Source organism: Anopheles aquasalis, chromosome 2 (genome assembly GCF_943734665.1).
Source record: "Anopheles aquasalis chromosome 2, idAnoAquaMG_Q_19, whole genome shotgun sequence".
NCBI classification, from domain to species: Eukaryota; Metazoa; Arthropoda; class Insecta; order Diptera; family Culicidae; genus Anopheles; species Anopheles aquasalis.
The window spans coordinates 80,881,512-80,900,646 of record NC_064877.1 but is presented as its reverse complement, the minus strand read 5'-3'; the positions used below and the strand labels follow the sequence as shown (position 1 = coordinate 80,900,646).

Genomic DNA, 19,135 nt, shown 5'->3' with positions numbered 1-19,135 from the left:
GTATGTTTCGTGTAATCAGTATAAAACATCCTTCCGAGTATCCCAGAGACATCATTCTGTTTGAACCTCCAGTTGACTAGTTGTGTGTTAAAAAGTGAGCTGCAGCAATGAAGCTGCACATTGGTTTAATCGCATTTTGTGCTGTTCTTTATGTTGGTGCAAGTGATGGTGGGCCTAGTGAGGGCGAAGCAACAGCCAATTCGTCAGTGATCGGAATGTTAGAGTTACTCGTGGGCAAGTTGGAGGCGATGGAACATAAATTGCAGAAAATGGAGAGTAAACTCGATGAACACGTCGACAATGTGCATAACATTAGTCAGCATGTAATTAATGCCTTACCGCAGCTCCACCAAATCACTGATATTCCAATGATAACTACTACCACAAATACTAGAACAAACCCGAAGCCTAAGCAAAGAGTGGATGGTTCCTCGTGCACAAATGTTCCTTCGAAAGAGTCCGGCATATACCTGATCCGTGTGAAACGTAATAGTGAACCGTTTGAAGTGTATTGTGAACAGGAAACGTTTGGAGGAGGATGGATTGTATTTCAGTTCCGTTACGACGGATCACTGGACTTTTATCGAGGCTGGAATGAGTTCCGCGACGGTTTTGGTGATTTAAACAAAGAGTTTTGGTTGGGTCTTGAGAAAGTCCACCAGATAACAAGTGGCCGTAAGCATGAATTGGTCGTTGAATTGAAAGACTTTAATGGAACGTATAAATATGCGCTGTTTAATGCATTCGAAATAGGCAGTGAGAGTAAGCAATACAACTTGAAAGATATCGGAGCGTATAATGGAACTGCATGTGATGAAATGTCCTATTTGAAGGGTAAGAAGTTTTCAACCAAAGATCGTGATAATGCTGTGAACAGCATGGGACATTGTGCTCAGCGCCATGAAGGTGCATGGTGGCACAACTGGTATTGTACTGCCGCGAATTTGAACGGGCGATACATGAACGCCGTCAATCGAAAGTCAATGCATTGGTATGATTTCAATGAGAGCGCGCAAGGATTGAGTTATTCGCGAATGATGATCCGAGAGAAGGAATAGCGTTTCTATCAGGATCAATGGTGCAGTGAATTGAATGAAAAATCAACAATATCGAATCGAAACAAAATGAATTAAAAGATAATTTTTTCAAATACAATACAGAAAGTCTCTTAAATTAGGAATATATTTGCTTCCTACTGCATAAACCCAGAAATCATCCGAAACACCATTCCAGAGGTGAAAAATAATTAAAGAATCTCGGAAAGAACACAACAAATGAATTCACTGGGCGTACCCTTGCGATAGAAAAAGCTCGGAAAAGGTAAGGGTTGATGTTTGAATCGATGCATTTTCGGGATGCGGTAATTCTCAAAAGTCTTGACAATCTTTAACTCACTTTCTACAAACTGTAGTGGCAGCATCATTCCGCTAGGTGCTTCTTTTCGGCCGGCTGATAACGATTACATCCTGACTCTGCGCATAGGTCTAGACGTCGACGGTTGTCCACGTGGGTTGCTCTGCTACGTTATCAACAGCAGCTTCTACGTCTACAAACACAGTCCCAAACACAACGATTCCTCGTTTCAAAAAGTTCTGAATAGCCAAACTAATGCCCGGAGTCAGCCAGGAGTCAATTCCTGTTAGGTAAATTTCCCATTCTTTAAATTACATTTAGATTTCAAAGTCAATATCATTGATTCGATAGATTGCAACGGGTCCAAACCCTTTAAAACAATCAGCAACATCACGCGATATATAACCGGTATGCTGCTATGCTAAGCTGGCACTTCCTTCGATGTTTTTCTAGACGATTAATTTCTTTGAATTTGCCAGTGGTACGTCTGGTTGCACTTGAGTGCTTCCCGGCTTCTCTAAAGCAACTCAGATGTAGAGAGTAAAGTGCTAGGCACCTTCGTCAACATTCCAGCCACCACCAACTGATCAACCAACAAGGCAAACCACAAAACATCGTTAATGTCTGCAAGTCGTCGTTTAAAATCTCATCGACACAAGAAACGAGTGGCATTGGAATGGAATGGTGCTCCTCTTCTCGTCGGAGTGTTAAAATATCGTCATTTTGCTTGAGCTCTTCTTTACAAAGGAAGGATGAAGGATGCGAATGGAAGGATGTGAAGTAGCTCCCTCCTGGAACCATCCTGGTGCTCCGATCGTCCCCGACGGCTGTCTGTCAGTCTGTAAGGCGTGTAACACATGTGCCCTGGTTCTGTTTTGGAAATGTTAGGGATTTGAGTGGCAATTATTGGGGTCTGCTCGTGCGTCCGCGCTCAATAAAAAGTAAATAACCATTATCCGCGGTCTCAAACCTCGCACGGCGTGGTGTACGTCACCGGGAGTTTAGCGGTACCGATGGCACCAGCCTGTTGCCACCACCCTTCATGGTCGCGATGCTGATAGAAGTTAAATTTGATATTGATTCTTCCACTAATCGATTTCGACTGGATTCTGGGTTTTGCTTCTGGAGGGCAGAAGAGAGCTCGATGGCAACCACCAAACCGTCGTTTCATCGTGCACTTTAGTCAACTTTTCCCGGGAATCTAGAATCCTGGCGCCTCTAAACCGCTCGCGCTCGCAGCTGTTACCGGATGGCGCGATGACGATGAGCGCGCCGGATAAAAAATTCCGATTCCAATGCGGTAATTTCTCTTTTTTCTGGCGCCCCTTTCCTCTATCTGTGTCTCACGCATACTCGCAGAAGTGTCGTAAAATCATCTCTGTTCCACTGCATTCCATACACCGCACTGAAATTCCAGCAAAATTTGATTTTTCTATAAAGTTCCCCTTCGAAAAAACACATTTCAAGTGGGAACGTTCCCTTTTCACGAAGTTTAATAAAACGTTTATCGATTTCTGACTCATTCGCTGATGTCCTGTTATACTGCACGCCGAAGGTCATCTACTAGAATAATGTTGATACCATGATTACCCTTTTGTGATGATGAATTGCAGCTTGAGTTGTGTTTTTTTTGCGTTGCTGCTGGCACTTCGACCTTAAAATGTTCCATATAATTTAAACTTATCGTCAGCTGGGCCAAACGATGAATAATATCCAAACCACTCGCTCGGCCTCATGTCTAATGACACCCTTTTCGACTCCTTAGAAATGGTTGTAACCCACTTGCCCACACTACTTTGTACGCGTACCACTAGCGATCCGTCAGGTTAGGGGCTAAAAAAACAAACGAGAGAACCTTCCGAAGGGGAACCTTCCTTTGGGGAACAAAATCATGCAACACCTGGCGCAAATGCCAGCACAACCCTCGGGGCCCCCCTTGGCTACCCCACGATTAATCCCAATTAGAGGATTGCAGCGAGCCCGGCAATTGCTATCGCGTGAAAAACTACACAACAGATTTCCTGCACGCAGCAGCGGACAGCATACCGGCGCATAGACGGTGCATTTGGAGCATTTTTCAAACTCCTTCCCGGTAGCCAATGGCCCCGGAGCACGGTACCAAGGAGCGTAGTGGCCAGCCAGGTGATATTGTTGCTCGGTTCGGTCGGATGGTCGGTTGTACGGTCGTTCCAGACCGGAGCTGGTGGAGAAATAATGATCAAATGAAACGAGCAACGGCAGGCAGCTCGGTCGCCAGGACTTCGAGAGGGACCGAGGTCAAATCGCACGTGCTTTCCTCTCTCTCTCTCTCTCGCTCTGAGGGCTAAACGAGGAACATTTGCGAAAGTATCGCAGAACACTTTGTGTTTTCGCAGAATCAACGTTGTTGCCATTCCGGAATGAAGAGCTGGCCAAGGATTGCCGGCGGTTCTGCATCGATTGAAAGGATACTCGAGAGAGAGAGAGAGAGAGGGTGCCATGGGGTGCCAGGTTCGAAAGGGTTAGATCGGTGACCACCACGTAGCCGGTAAGCGATAGATTTCCGATCGTTTGTACGGTGGTCGCGGCATCGAACGACTTCGAGTACCGGTCGAGTCTGGTGGGTTGGTTGGTTGGTTGGTTCGATGCAAAACCCTCTTTTCCCCGTGGAATGGTTTGTTGGGTTGACGGAAAAATGACCTCCCCTCCCTCCCTGCCCTTCCCAGGATTCCATCGTTGGGCTAGTGGCACGTTCGAAATGCTTTTTAAATTCATTCCCGGAACAATCGGACGTCCGAGTTGCAACCAGGGCCCAACAGTTGGGAAAAGCATGGGACTTTTCCAACCGGGGCTGTCGGTCGTGGACGCGATCAACGATTCGTAAACGAGCAGATTGCGGTCCAAACAATCGCGCTCACCGGCTTTGGCTACACGGGAATGCACCCGTCCGGAGCCCGGTGCTTATCCCGCTAGAACACAACCGTTTCGTGGAATCACGGGACGGATACGTGATACCAGAGCGCGCAGAGTTTGAGTTCGAAAAGGCCAGTCAAGCACTGCAACCATGCCAATGCTGCTGCTGCTGCTACGGAAACCGCAATGAAATGTTGGCTTGGCATCAGCGGCGAGTATCAGCGATGGCGCAATGTGCGAGAATGCGTTTACTATTTATATAAATTATTTAGATTTAGAGAGAGAGAGAGAGAGAGAGAGACAGAGAGCGAGAGAGAGAGAGAGCGAGAGAGAGAGAGAGAGAGACAGAGAGCGAGAGAGAGCGAGGGAGAGAGCAGCTTCTAACACCCTAAAATGTCCTTCGAAAGTGCCATTCAGGTTGCTGTCACTTCCGTTCAAAGCATCAAGCGAACGACGACTAGCAAAGCGGATATGGTATCAAGCGTCCCCGGCAAAAGGAAATGGTCGGTCGCAGGAGGAGGAAGGGCGGAGCGACCTTTCAGCAACCGAATGAATGATGGATGTCAGGGGAAAACCGTTTTGCAGTATCGATAACACATGTCCTTAACCGATCGTTTCCGCTTCCTTCCTTCCTTCCTTCCTTGGCTTCCCGATGTCGCAGAGGCGTAGCTACTATGTGTTATTGTGCTTGCACACATACACAAGCGCTCTCATACATTGCCATTGATCCACTTATCCAGCGTGTGCAGAAGCAGGATTGCTTGCCTCAGCAACAGCAGCAGCAGCCCATCGATGGTGTCGATGTGACCGCTTCCGGTTTTGCATAACCTGGTTGCGGGATAAATGTGGCATGTGATGAGGAATTTATTTCAGTAGAGGGAGGATAGGGGGTCCGAGTCGTTCCTTTACTTTTGCACCCCCTTCTCCGAGCCCTCGCTGCTCGGTGACATTGTTCGCCGTCAATCGATCGTATTCGGGACATGCTGACAGCATTAAATATGTCGCTCACTCGTCAGCAGCAACGCGTGTATGTGCTTGTGTGATTGCCAACCGGAAATAAGGATTGGAATAATAATAAATAAGAGAAGGCAAAAAAAGTGAACCCGCAATGGAAACAGAATTCATTCAGCATAACGTTTCCCGGGGCATCATTCAGGAGCAACGTCAGTGAAGGCCCGGGGCGACAGATTGCAAATCGAAATGCCCTCCACTGGTAGGGCAGAACAGAGGGGAACGGCGGTACAGTTCTGCTCTGCATATTGTTCACGAACTCCCTAAATTTTGCTGACCTTGGCAGAGGATTGTAGGCACATAATATTCCCGGGGATGCGTAACATGTTTATGTTGAATGAAAAACGGCAGTTTTGCGATTGGTATCGATTTGATATGCTCCCGTGCTCTGTTAAAGCTGCAGTAGTAGCCGAAATGATTTAAATCGATGATTAAATTGCTTGTTTGCGTGAAGAAGAAGCGATGCATCTGTTATACTGTTCTGGATTGATGAGAAAATAACTTAAAATAGAATGAAATACCTTCTGTACTAAGAATTTGTAGTGTCAATGTATCGTAGAAAAAGAAAAAAGGACCAAAATTTAGCAACAATTTGCGTAACTTCAAGGATCCTTCGCTGACTACCCTTATGTTTGTATGTTTCTCTCCCAGAGGGCGCTGATGCACAAGGATCTGTTATACTCATTTCGCTTCTCTGCCTTTCTGTTCCTTTTTCTGCTCCGTAATGATGATTCGGCCAATCTTTACCTCGAACCCCGTCAATAGCTGTAAGCTGGGGACCATCGTTCCCCCCACCAGCATATCAGTGCGTGCCGATAATCCTTGCCGCACAATCGTGGCGGTTTTCACTCCGTGCAGTAAATCAATCCGAAACGATCCGACGAGTGCGACGATTATGACGATAATGACGATGCAGTTCGCACGATATGTGCCCACCACGCATAAAACAACGGCACGAACCGAGCAATTGACCGAGCTCGGAAAGGCTTTTCCCCCAAAATAATAAAAATAAAAACGAGGTACCGATAGCCGCGTGTGGTAGGATTCAAATTTATTCGGCTATTATGCAACCCCATTACCATGACCTGAACGGGTGGACGAGCGGTTTATTTTACGTGCGAGTGCACCAGCCTGGCGCACCTGTTCCGGTGGCCACCTAAAGCCTAAAGCGAGTCCCTTGGCCTAAAGCGAGTCCCTTGCAGGGGTTAGTGAAACTCAAAAATGCGGCCCCGGGTGGTCAATCCGGTGTGGAGGGTAAAAGATAAACAAGGAAGCTGCATTGCCAAACAGTGCGTCATCTGGTGGTTTGATAACACAGAGCCGGGCCGGATCTTTCCGGTGAATGTTTGTTATTGCAACCACTCCCCAGCCGGGACATTGCAGTGAGCAAGGTATTGGATGAATGTGACGAGAATTGAAGGTTCTCCCCTTTGCCAGACCGATTGGAATCGCACCTGAGACCCAGTGGCGGCGAGTGAGTGTCTCGTTTGACATGTGATTATCATGTCAATATCGGCTCTGGTGGTGTGTATTACTTCCCTGCTGCATCCGGTAGTGGCCGGAGAGGAAGCAGAACACCACGACATCACCACGAATTACGTTGTCCATCATCCACCTGCCAGTCCCACTGGCACTGCAATCAACGAACAGCACGAACCGGAGCCATTTGAATGAGCGATCAGTCGAGAAGCGATCGGTGTGAGTAAGAGTGCAAACGATAACCGAGAGGGAGTGAGAGAGAGAGAGAGAGCGAACGGGATGGGAATTCCATCAACGCTATCGGAGTAAAATTTATTTGCCCGGAATATGTAAATCTGTGACACTTTGTGGAAGCCAACAGCGGGCTCGCTTGCAAAAAAAAAAAAAAAAAAGAACGCCCCGGGACCCTCAGTACCGAGATTGAGATATATGTTCGGGTGTGTTCCGCCAGTTTCACGTCACATAAATGGGCAACGGCTCGTGTGACATCGCGAGCCATTTTTCGCGATTTTCGCGCTTTTATTCCTCCGCAATATCATTGGCACGCTTGGCGCTTGTAACGCGCTCGCGATAGCTGGCGCTAGCTGGCAAACGCAATCCGGCCACTTTAATGCTAAGCGCTTTTCCGGGATGGAGGATATGGGGGCCCGTTGCAGCTCGTGACGCGGGGTGATCAGGTTGATATATTGTTCCCACTCCTGTTCTGTTCTGTTCTGTTCTGTTCCGGGGTACCGCGGCCAGTACAGCCAGGAGCAACAGTGACACGGTTCGCGGTGTGCGCAGTGCTAGCTGTCTTATGTTGCTGCTGCTGCTGCACGACTCGCGTGTTATCAAAGATGGTCGTATTTCAACATTATTGCATGAAGATAATATTTTCATATTATTAGCTCGCTTCTCCTCGGTGCCGCTCGGAGGGCGGTTGTTGCAGTTTGGGGAAGGTAAGGGAATGGGCCAACGATTTCCACGTTTGTTGTGCGTTTCGATGCAGGTGCTGATAAGGGGGAGGGCGAAGGAGGGTTGCGGAAAGGCCTGTGGATTTCAGGGTAAGTTCGTAGATCACACGCCAACTCCCGGGCGAGTCGTACTGTTTTCAGCGAATGCCAACGGAAATGTGAATTTAGGAAGGTGCCCCCCCAGCACCCGATATAAATAGAAGATTGGTGACGGTTGGTGTCGGGTGCTGTGTGGATGAATAATTTCCAATGTAATAATGTCGTTTGCTGCACACTATTTAACTGCTTTGGGGCTAGTAGTGGGGATGTTTTGGCAGAAAACTTTTTTAGTTTCGTGTTTTAAACGACGTTTTGCAACGACAAGTGTGAACACGAACATTAATAGATTATCCATTTTGCATTGCATTTTTTAATCTTTATTAGTAGCTCATGCCATCCACCTTCAGAGCTTTTTATGATTTTGATAGGATTCTGGTTAGTTAGTAAACATTACTGTAAGTCACATGGACGTCAGATAAATTATAGCGCGTATAAAAAGATTATGTTCGACGTGTAAAGACAAAGAATATGATTGAGAACTCTATCCTGAGCAAACATCAACAGCAAATCGAGCATGATTTCTTATCATACTGTCAAATTGGCATAGTGCTTGATCATGGAAGCGAAGGTAAACTATATGATTTAAATATTTGAAGATTTATGATTTAACGCGAATAAAGAATGAAAAAAAAACGGATAGGACACTATGGAAAAGAAGCTAGAATATGCTAATCAAAAAAGCTTTAAAGATATGCTTAGTATTATTTTTTGTGAGCATTTTCTAAACGTAAAATGTGCCGCTTTTCCAATTGCTGCTTTTTTTACATTTTACCCATAATGAAATCAGAAAAAATCGTAATAAGTAATAAAAACCCCAATAAATACGTTAATCTCTTCTAAATTCTTTATTCATTGTCTAATACGCACTAAAGATTGAGGTTTTGTTATAATAATTTTCTCTATCCTCTATTACCATTTTTCGTCTTTAGCTGTTCATCAACTATTTTGTAAGATTGTGTAGCTAAGACTGCTTTCAAGCACGTGTTGGAATGGAATCCGTTCTATTGCGGAATGTTTTTAAGAGTAAAAACCATTTTTGAAACTTCGCTGAGCCGGAAAGTGAAGCATACTCATCCATAATCTGTGTAACACTCTTCAAATATCCATCATTAATAGCGATTTCATATTGCAAAATCTTCCAAGTCAATCCGGCCCTCATTGCTTCTTACAAGAGAACAAATTAGGATCCCCTCTGGCACCCTTTGGCACAACGCAATTCAATACATGCTCTCGTACGAGATTTCTAAAGATGTTGCGCCCCGTTCGAAAGTTGAAAATGATGTGGTTAGCTGCACTACTTAGTAATGTTATGATTTCCAGTAGCTGAGCTGAGTAGAAGTAGTAGCGTGGTCTGCTTGTCCTTTGGTTGGTGCTGTTTGAGAAAATAACAACAACCTCGCCATCCATGATATCATGTTGCAAAACCCCAAGCCAACCGACAACAGGGGCTTTTCGGGGGAACCCACTAAACACCACAAACCAACCGTCACCGGAGAATCCGGGGGTGACCTTTGTGTGAGGCTGGCCAAAATGGAAAATAATCGTAATGGACCTGGTCCCTTGAGGACGGAGCATCAGCAACGCCAGCAACGGGATCTTCACAGACGCTGATTCTGTGTCGTGAGCGTCGTCAAGGACCGGCGCACGTGCGATTCCGTGACCCGTGAACCCGTCCTGAGGCAACCAACCGACCGACGGGGACCGACCGAGCCGGCCATTTGCAATGTTCACTCTCTCGGCCTCTTGGGCTGACACTTTCCAAACGAATCAAATGGTTTGTGAGGATGGTGGTGAGGTGTTGGTGGTGCCGGCTGAAAAACTCCGAAGCATTGCGTATGCCACAACCGAACCGGAACGTGACCACAAATGCCTGTGCCTCCGGTTCCCGGTCTCCGTAAATGGACCATTCGATACCGAGATCCCGCTTCGTGTGCCACGTATGATGGTTGGCCACACTACGCTCTCTGTGCTTTTTGTGGCCATCATCTCGATAGGCTCTCTCTCGCTCTCGCTCTTGACACGCCAGAAAAAGGGTGGCTGCGAATCGAGTCTGAGGCGTAGCGAAAGAAAGCTTCAGGTCCAGGTCCGAATGCGAGTGTTCGTCGTTAGTTTGGCGATCGCTTAGGCTACCGAGCGGAAAAATGGACACCACGGAACAATCTCCACCCTCCGGAGGATGAAAAAATGAAAAAAAAAATTCTGGCTGACCAGACACCCCGCTCGGACACAAGACAGACGACGGTGACGACGACGATGGTGCATGAAGATCAAAAGGAATGTCTTCGTTCCAGGGAAAAGAAATTAACGAATTTTTCTTTGTCCAATCCCCTGTTCCCGAAAAACGGCCAGGGGAGGTTGTTGGGGATGACAAATACGAAAAAAATTTAATCATTCTCCCGGGTAGGAAGGGGCGGAGTGGAGGAATGCGTGTCATAAACCACGGAATCCAATCAGACGATTCATGATGCCCGGACACGAATCCGGGCAACCTCTCCCTTTCCCCCAACCCCATGTTATGTCAACGATCTGGCCGAGCTCATGTCCGGAATGAACAGGGGTTTGGTTGGCAGGGGGTGGGCATGTTTCCGAGGCGAGAAGAGGGACAGGATGTCATCCAGTTGGTTGGTTGGTTGGTTAGTGGCACACGTGATCGATCCTGGAATGTCCCTTGCTCGTCGCGAACGCTTTGCCAGGAGGCTACCACCCCCCCCCCCTCTCTTTGCGGTCACCGGTGCTCTGTCGTCCATGCGACTTACTTTTAATTCCAATATTAGAAGGATGGAGGAAAACCAATTTATTTCCAATTTGCTCGTCCAAACCAATCGACTGCCGATGCTGATGCTGCCTATGCTGTCGTGCGCACCCTTCGCCCTCCTCTACGCATACCACGTGCATGTGAGTGTGTTTGTACGTTGGCTACCGGAAACAGTTCCCACGATTCCTCGGAAACGCTGGAGCTCACGCTGGAGAGCTGCACCACACAGCACAGGCGGAAGTGGGCCGTTTGAGCGATTGACATCGTCATAAACGATATGCGGGAATGTGGTGAGATAGTGTTAGAGAAGTCGCACAAATAGTACTCCGTGTGCTTGCTCTCCTTCCATCTGCATAGTTATTGAAGAGTTTCCAAATTCAAGATTAACGAAAATGAATCTTTATGGAATATCTGAAGGTTAGCTGCCCACATGAGATCCTTCTAAGAGTTGATCCAAATGCTTCTCCGTACCAGGATATAAAATGGGGACAGGTTACAGCCCGGAACGATGGCGTCGGGAGGGCTTCATCATCATCATCATCGTGAATGGGAGCCCTGCGGTTAGCCCATTCGATTATTGCTGTTATGAAAGTGATTGCTCCTGACAGGGCCAGAGATTATATTTTCCTGGTGCGCACCGTTGCTCAAAGTGCTTCGTTCGCACACGCATGAGGACGTGCCACAGGATTCAAGCTAACAGTAGGCCATTTCGAAGAAAATACCTCCATGTTGGCTTTTAGGAGCCTCGTGAGGTCAACATCGGAGTAACCATCGCTTAGCACCTTTCTCAAGTGTCTGTCACTTGCTCTCTCGAGCCGCCACTTGGTTGGAATGTATTCTCCGAAAAAAGGTGTTGTTGGTGAATCAATTATTTCCGCTAAAATGGAAAACAACACATCACCTGATTTGCGTCCTTCGGTCACTCGGACAGGATGGTAAGTGATTAAAGCTCCTCCAAAACAGACTTCAAATTCGTTTAGTTTCCCGCTCCTCGAGTGCTTCGATTGAAATGGCTCGCGGACAACATGGCGGTGGAACTCAATGTTTGCCCTTTCCGCTGTGTGGTTTCTGTTTAAACGGAATGATGAGCGAATGGATTCGAATCGTTGGCTTTAGGTACGAGGCCAGCTCATCACCATCATCACCATCGTCACAGCAACAAGCGATGGCGAACGACGTCGACCGCGTGTTTGAAACACTGTCCTCACTTCTGGTCACCACCCCCGGGAAAATCACACGGAAAATCAGATCACCCAGTGCACCGGTTCGGTCCGGTTTGGTCCGGTTCGGATGTGGTTATTTATGAAAAATCGAATCTCCGATCGTCGTGTGAACTCGTGTGGCCGTGCTCGTCGTCCTGGCATGATGGACGTGGTCGGTCTTTCGTTCTTCACACCAGCAGCGAACCGGAGGCACACTGGACTCGGAACGTCGAAGCTCAAACATTAGCATTTTCCTGAAAAGGGTAGCACCGAATGCTGTCAATCCCACTGTGCATCCCTCTTTCACCCACCTTCAAGGGCTCACGGGGTGCATACACGGGGATCATTAATTTCAATTCCAAAATCGGGAATCGATCGATCGATCGATCGAACGAAGTCGTGTCGCATTAGGCGAGGACACGTTGGTGCCGCGGATGGGGCAAGCACACGTGACATAGTTTTGGGTGCAGGAAGGTGGTTTGATGAGTGATGAGATTGTGATTGGCAGACTTATTTAATTATTTACCTCTTCCTCCCCCGAAACGAGAGGATCTCTTTCGTCACGCACTAGGATCCACGAGGCATCGAAAGGACCATAGGCCAACTGACGTCACCATCAGCGAGGATGGTCAGTCTGTGGGTGGACATCGCCACCCACACCAACTGGCCGCCCCGAAAATCAACGAAAATCGATGATGTTGATTGAACGGTGATCAATCGGTGGTGGCCGGTTGGCGTCGGATTTAATAAATCTTCAAATCAGAGAACGCCATGCTGTGCACATTCCCGGGGGGGGGGGGGGGGGGGGGGGTTTCTCACGCCGTCACGCGCGTGAAAATGGTGGTCAGGATTTTGGACAGGAATTCTCGGCTTGTCCCGGGAATATGCGCAATGTTTTGTGGGGAATCGGGCGCAGGGAATTCAATCCAGTGGCCAACGAAGATGCCCCCAGGCAGCATTCAGCTGGGTTCGGGTTGGTGGTTTCTGGTGGCCGGTGGCCGTGTGTTGGTCAAATGATTAATCGATGGAATGGGTCAAGGGTTAGGTTCATAAATGCCATACCACACGTCAGCGCGGCCATTCCGATCCGTTCCGATGTGCGGTCCATCCACACCAGGTCCGGGAGTTTGCCGCGAGCCTTTGGCCGGGATGCTTCGAATATCTTCATCATATTTACTGCCAATCCTTCGGGGCGCAAGCATAGAAGCATTGAGTGCCGGGGAACGGGAACCGTGGGATGATAAATGACATTTGCTGCCGGAACCACCGGTAGGGACCTAGGATTTGTGCCCACGAGAAAGGCCTCCCACTCGGTCCTGCTGCAACTATTTATCAATCTTCTGCTTCTGCTTCATCTTCAGCTCCCTTTCTGGCAGCGAGGAGAGGCCAGCTTTGCGGACGAAACGATACCCAAAAAGATATTGAACTTTGGGGCCCCATTCGTTCGGCCCAAGCCCACGAGGCCTCCGGATTGATTTTTCACACGTTTGACCGTATTTTGTTTCTTTTTTCCATGGGGGGCTTTCCCGAAGCTACCACGTCCACTGGTACGGGCACTGGTCATTTGTTTTCCACTTTGAGGCAAGGCAAACATCTTTATCTGCCCAGCGGGAGTTCCCAGCGGCGAGAGCGGTGGCAATGAATCGATCGCCGGAATTTTCTTTTCGGGGCTGGAAAGGAGATAATTGTTGAGGAAGGTTTTCTGGGGCCCCCCAGGATGAAAACAATGGTTTTGCGGAAAGGAGTGCAGGAGCAAAAGGAGCTCAAGGCAGGCAGCCAAGTGTTGGAGAAGGAAAAAAAAAGGTCGATCTGCTGGATCGGTAGCTTCGTGTCCTAGCCGCAAGGATGAACATGATAATCATTGCCCCGGGGGGAGCAGCAGCATGCGCCACCAGAAAACTGATGAATCAGAAAAGTAAATCATGGAAATTACGCTTTCCCGCGGTTTTCCCATGATGATGATTAATGGCGATCGAATCGGAAGAGGGGGTTGAAGGGATCGAATAGATATTAGGGTGTTTTTCTCAGAGTATTTTCTTTAAAGTTGCCCGAGCATGATAGTAACCTTCATTTGCGTTCTTACACTTAGCGCTGACTGTTAGTTGAGCGGCCTGCAATTTGTGTTTCAACATTGCAATGATGTAACATTAGTTTTAAAACCTTAATTGCCAACTATGTTCCTAATTTGTTAATTTTAATTTAACCTTATTTCACTGCAATTTCTATGAAATCTCATATAGTCGCTTCTAAACGGTAAACTTTAAACGATTTTCGTGTCTCAAGACGACTATGCAACTCTTAAACGACTCAAAACGGATGACTAGATGATATGAGCTGCAGTAAAACCTCTCGCAATCGAACGCACTCACTGTAATACAGTTTCAATTCCCCACCGTAATGGTTTCCCATTTTTCAATTATCCCACTCTGCTCTGCAATGGTGTTGTCGATGGTTGCAGCACCGCAAGACTGGCTTAACTTTAAGAGCTGTATCCGTTCACCGTTCATTCAATCACACACCACCCACCGGAACAAGCTTTCAGAAACCTTTGGTGCAACTTTGGTGCCCCCGCCCCCGGTGTCCTTCCTGACCTCGGCCCCGCTCCTGATCGGGAAAAAAAGGTGACGAAAGGTAACCATAACACACTGCGTTTGTTCTGCGCACTGGTCTCGGTAAAATGTCGTCAACGATGGAGGGGTGAGAGGGGTCGTGAAAAGTTTTGCATAAACCAAACCATAACTTTTGCAACAGCAACGGTGTGTACTGGAACCTCAGCCGACGCTATGCATGTATGTGCTTATGCTTTGCTTTTGAACAAGTTTTGTTTGCTGCACTTATCCTCTTATTTAATACTTCCCTTGCTCCAATCCCCGAGCTGCCCATGCCCGGTGTGGAGTGTTTTGTGAATGAAACCTGGACGTAGCACCGCACCGTCGCCACGGTATGGTCGCTTATCATCTGTTTGCATACACGGGGAATCCCGTTCGCTGAGCTGAGTGTGGGGAAACTATCCGGGAGTGGGGTGGCAGCTTCTTAGCATGCAGCCATCGTTGTTCGTTCGTTGTTCGCGTGAAATGGTTTGCAAAGCGCCGGGTCGCGTTAGTTCACTTTGGTGCTGGCACCAAACGGTGACGGAGAGGGAATTCGCTGCCGAGTGCCGATGATGTGTGCAAGGATTTATAAATAGTGGAAAGCGGAACGGTTTATGAAATCCTCTCTCGCGTGATGGAGTGGTGCCGTCGAGTACGCCGTCTAGGGGCGCTAGGAATGTCTGGTTGTATTTTGTGTAGTTCACATTCCCTTGGGATGTATTAAATATCGGGGAATGTACAGAGAACCAGGTGGCTTGGATTTTGCTCTGTAGCATTTTTGATATTTTATTTTATTCTAATAAAGATCAGTTACAACCAGTGTCTAAAGTTCTGCGATTCTGGTATAGCACAATGTTTAGAATACTTTTCCCTGCAAGTTATATTCCAAGAAGATATCCTTACGTTCTACAGCAACTTATGCTTCGATTAGATAATAGAACTTATGATAAATGTTACTTTTCATAGTGTTTTGAAAACTAAAGCACATAACCACCAACAAACAAACACAAACTATTATGAAGCAGCACAATAGCGTAAATCCTCACGATGCGCAAAGTGTAGGAAGTTGTCGGAAGGACTTTGCATTCAGCATCTGCAGTGCCTGCATTTCGACGAACAATTGAAATGCTCCAACAACAGGCGGACAGAAGCTGAAGATGTCCTGGGTCCTGAGCTTCCCTTCCGAACAGCGCATGAGTGCTTTCCGACCACTGTTTACCGTTTGATTCCTGTGACGGTAATTTCGAGGAAACTGCCAAAGACGAGAACCAGAGCCATTTCCAGGGACGCCGGTCGAGTACCGCCCGCTCGAGGCCAGCTTCGCACAAACTCGGACGCTTCTTGGCATGTAAGTCTTGCATACTAATGAATCAATTAAACTTCTGTCATTATCATTGTAAAATGTACGCCTTGCTCAGCACGTGGAGAGTGGAGAAGGGCGAGTGCCCTTAGGGTGTAGTGTGTGGCCGTAAAGGTACGTTCGTACGGAACATTATTGGATCACCTGGGGAGCGATGCCGTGCTGTGCGAGTGGCGTCCGTTGTAGTCTATGGTCGAGTCCATCCCGAGAGGACGTCTCGACGACCTGGGAAGCTAATCCCTTTCAGAAGACGACGCCCCTGGTCTCGACACAGGCGTGGTTTCTCGGTTTTAATTGAGGTTAGGAATGGCTTCTTGGGATGTCTTGTGCCAGTGACAATGTCGGTTCCGGACGGTGAGGCCTCCCCGGTGAAATGGTCTGCCAATATAACTGCATTAACCCGAATGAAGTGCGCATTCTGTTGCACGGCTGCAGTTCATAAATTGAATCGAAAAGCATTCAATCTGTGCGCCTGGGTGGACTTTGGGTCGTCGGTTGGTGCGCTGTGAAGATTGCAGGTTATGAGTTCCTAACCTGGCATTATTCTGATGACCGAGTGATCTTGTAAATAATTGAAAAAAGGCCCTGTTCCTTCTAACAACCAACTTGGCTCCCGGTCTGCTATCTCGCTCGGCATTCAATACGCAAAGAAGGGGAACATGCGGACTTACACAATACACCCTTGGCATATCATATGACAACAGGCGTAAGTCAATTTTTCAATTGTGTGCCAAATTACCGGCGCGTGACCATACGTCAGTCACGTAGCGGAAACGAGCGGAGTTGTTGATTGCCCAGATGCAATTAAACGTCAGGCAAAAAGGGGCAACATGCGTGGCCAACGTCAGTTCCATAAGTTCGTTCGTTCGGCTATTGTTCCAGCCAGCTGCATCGAGCCATTGAAGGCGTGGTAATAAACAATTAGCAACTGAAATGCATTTAAAGAGCAACCGGCATTGTGGGCCCACATTGTTGTGTAATGATTGTATTCTTTTTTTTCGCTCCCTCTACCTCTCTTTTTTTCAAATCACATTACTAGTCGGTAATTAGTGATCGTGAATGAATGTTGAAACCGGTGCTCAAGTTAATTATGAAATCACCGCAATCAGTTTTGTAAAACTAGTTATTCAGATTTTTTCATTCCTATGCGCTGGTTGGATCCTAATCAGCCTGCTTATTGACATACCGTGTTTTGAATTGTTAATGGGTAAGCGCATCTAGTAGTCAAGCATCGAGTAGCCCGTGGCAATGGTATGCTGTTTTAGTTTGTTCTATGCAGTCCTTTATATTGAAGTTTTGCTTTTAAATTTTATTTCTTTTCTGTCATTGATTTAGTTTTTTTTGTATAAATTCGCCATATCACGAAGAATTGATGAAAAAATGATGAGCACAATACTTACCACCGACCACGCGACATGTCAGCACAATATCATCACCTTCCTCCTTCGGCCCAAGCTTCGAGCTGTTCAGCTGCTGTCCCCATTGACTCAGCACCACCGGATGCTCAGGAAGAACTGTAAAAGTAAACAAATAAACAATCAAAATGCGGTTAAGGTACTGCTGCTATGCGAAAAAACCCTTCAGCACAACTGGACTGTAAAGCGAATTCAACGTAAAACATTTTACAATCCATCATTTCCCACAATGGTTTGAAAGTGGTCACCTGGGCCGACTCCCTCTCTCTCTCTCTCTCTCTCTCTCTCTCTCTCTCTCTCTCTCACCTCATAACGTTACCATTAAACTCCTTAACGAGGAGTAACTCAATAATAGTTTTCTTTTTCCTTGTTACTTGTTCTCCTACCTACAACTTGTTACCTCCCGCTCACCGATAGAGAGGCCTCTGCTGTGCAGTGCAGCCGAACCAGTTTCAATATCAGCGGAAAGACAAAGTTCCAGCCAGTTCCAGCGCGTCATACCGGGTTACCGATCCTTCCGCGCCAGAGCATTTTCACACCTTCACCTTCGGCCCCGGAAGGAACTGCAATCAGATTCATTTATCTGGTTGCTGCCGTTGCTACTGCGTTGGTGAGGCTGCCGTGGCCAGGATAGCGCTTCCCCGCTGCCCTTCAATTTATCGCAATGCCTGCCACAGCATCCTGTATCGGCATCGGCACCCGGCACCCGGCGCCCGGCAGCGGAAAACACTCGTGATACAGTGATAATTGAATTTCCGAAACCCAAATTAATGGGAAAAGTTTTTCACGCGCCCGCTCAGGTCAGGTGGTGGTGATCCATCCCCCGCCCCCGGCCAAGTTGTAGTGCTACCTGCTCTGCTGTGGCCTTTCCGATGGAGTAATGCTCTAGGGCAAGCCACACGCTTTAACCAGCGTGGTGGTGGGGGACCAAATCGTTCGGAGGCTGCCAACAAATCGGTTGCGTGGGAAAAGTGTGCCAGCACACACAAATATACATTGGCTTTCGCATCCCAGAATCTCTCCCAGGGCATCAGTCATGTCGGATTTCAACACCGGATTATCGCAACTAACTGACACAAACAGCACTTGGCAAACAAGCACCAACTCCTGTTCCCGGTGCTCCTGATGCCCGAATGAGAACCGGAAGGAACCGGGCTCGGCAATCTACTCGACCAAGGAGGACATGAATCATCGCACCTTCGCACATCGCACAGCTCCAACGGTCCCCGGAGCCGAGGTCGGAATTAGATTTCTCAATTTGGCCACAGAAAATTGATTTGATAACTTCTGTTCAAACCGGTCCAGTGGCGGGGGTGCCTCATTCTTCTCTTCTCCTCCACCGGGCCGGGGGCTCAATAGACGATTGACCGATGCACTCGATCTGGTTTTCCCGGCCGCTGTTCAAAGGAAAGATTCGTCTTCCAGTCCAGTTCCAGTGGCTGCCTGTCGCCGTCACCATCGCCGTCTCCTCCGAACGAGTGCCACAGATAAGCCACTGTATCAACACACGATCAAGATGTTTGCACCCGGGGAGCGGCCAGAGCCGGCGGGGGAGGAGGGATGCTTGCAGAAATCCAAATGTTGTCATACGAATCGTTTTGAATGCAATCGAAACGATGCAGTCGTTTCCGGATTTTGCAGAGTCGAAGCAAAAGCCGACAGCACTGTGGCACTCGAACCAATTTGCACTCATTGAAAGTGTCATCAGGATGGATCAGAAGCGTTTGGATAAAAAAAAAACCGGTGTGGGAAGAGGTCAGGGGAAGAGAGATTTAAATCAATGAAGCGAACGGTAGCAGAAGATGCAGCGTGGCGTTGTCTAGTTGTCTAGTGGATTGTCTTGTTTGCTCATTCATTATCATATCTTTTGTAAATCAGTCCCTGTGTCTGATCACTTGGCTGACCCAGTGCGCATCTCTCTCTCTCTCTCTCTCCCTCTGCTATTGTCTGGACCACAGACTGGACACCAGAACAGTATTACAGTTCGTTAGTAGAAGCGTGGATAAAAGAGAAGACTCCCTGCTC

General features: G+C 47.7%; 2 protein-coding genes across 2 annotated transcripts in view; one reads left to right on the top strand and one right to left on the bottom strand.

The window, feature by feature from the left end:
- LOC126572476 (neural cell adhesion molecule 1-like) overlaps positions 1 to 19,135 on the bottom strand; it is a 192,059-nt gene that overhangs the window by 24,466 nt on the left and 148,458 nt on the right. The window contains exon 6 of the mRNA XM_050231822.1: positions 17,096 to 17,209. Within this exon, the coding sequence (XP_050087779.1) occupies positions 17,096 to 17,209 (114 nt within the window). The remainder of the gene's footprint in view (positions 1 to 17,095; positions 17,210 to 19,135) is intronic.
- Positions 108 to 1,058, top strand: LOC126572486 (ryncolin-2-like). Its single transcript, XM_050231839.1, has 2 exons — positions 108 to 323; positions 414 to 1,058. The coding sequence occupies exons 1-2, from the start codon at positions 108 to 110 to the stop codon at positions 1,056 to 1,058; spliced, it is 861 nt and encodes a 286-aa protein (XP_050087796.1).

What these genes read in the sequence shown, in the direction of transcription:
- LOC126572486 (XM_050231839.1), top strand. Translation starts at nt 108, where the DNA reads ATGAAGCTGCACATTGGTTTAATCGCATTTTGTGCTGTTCTTTATGTT. An exon ending in TGCATAACATTAGTCAGCAT is followed by an intron (nt 324 to 413) that starts GTAATTAATGCC and finishes CCGAAGCCTAAG; the next exon opens with CAAAGAGTGGATGGTTCCTC.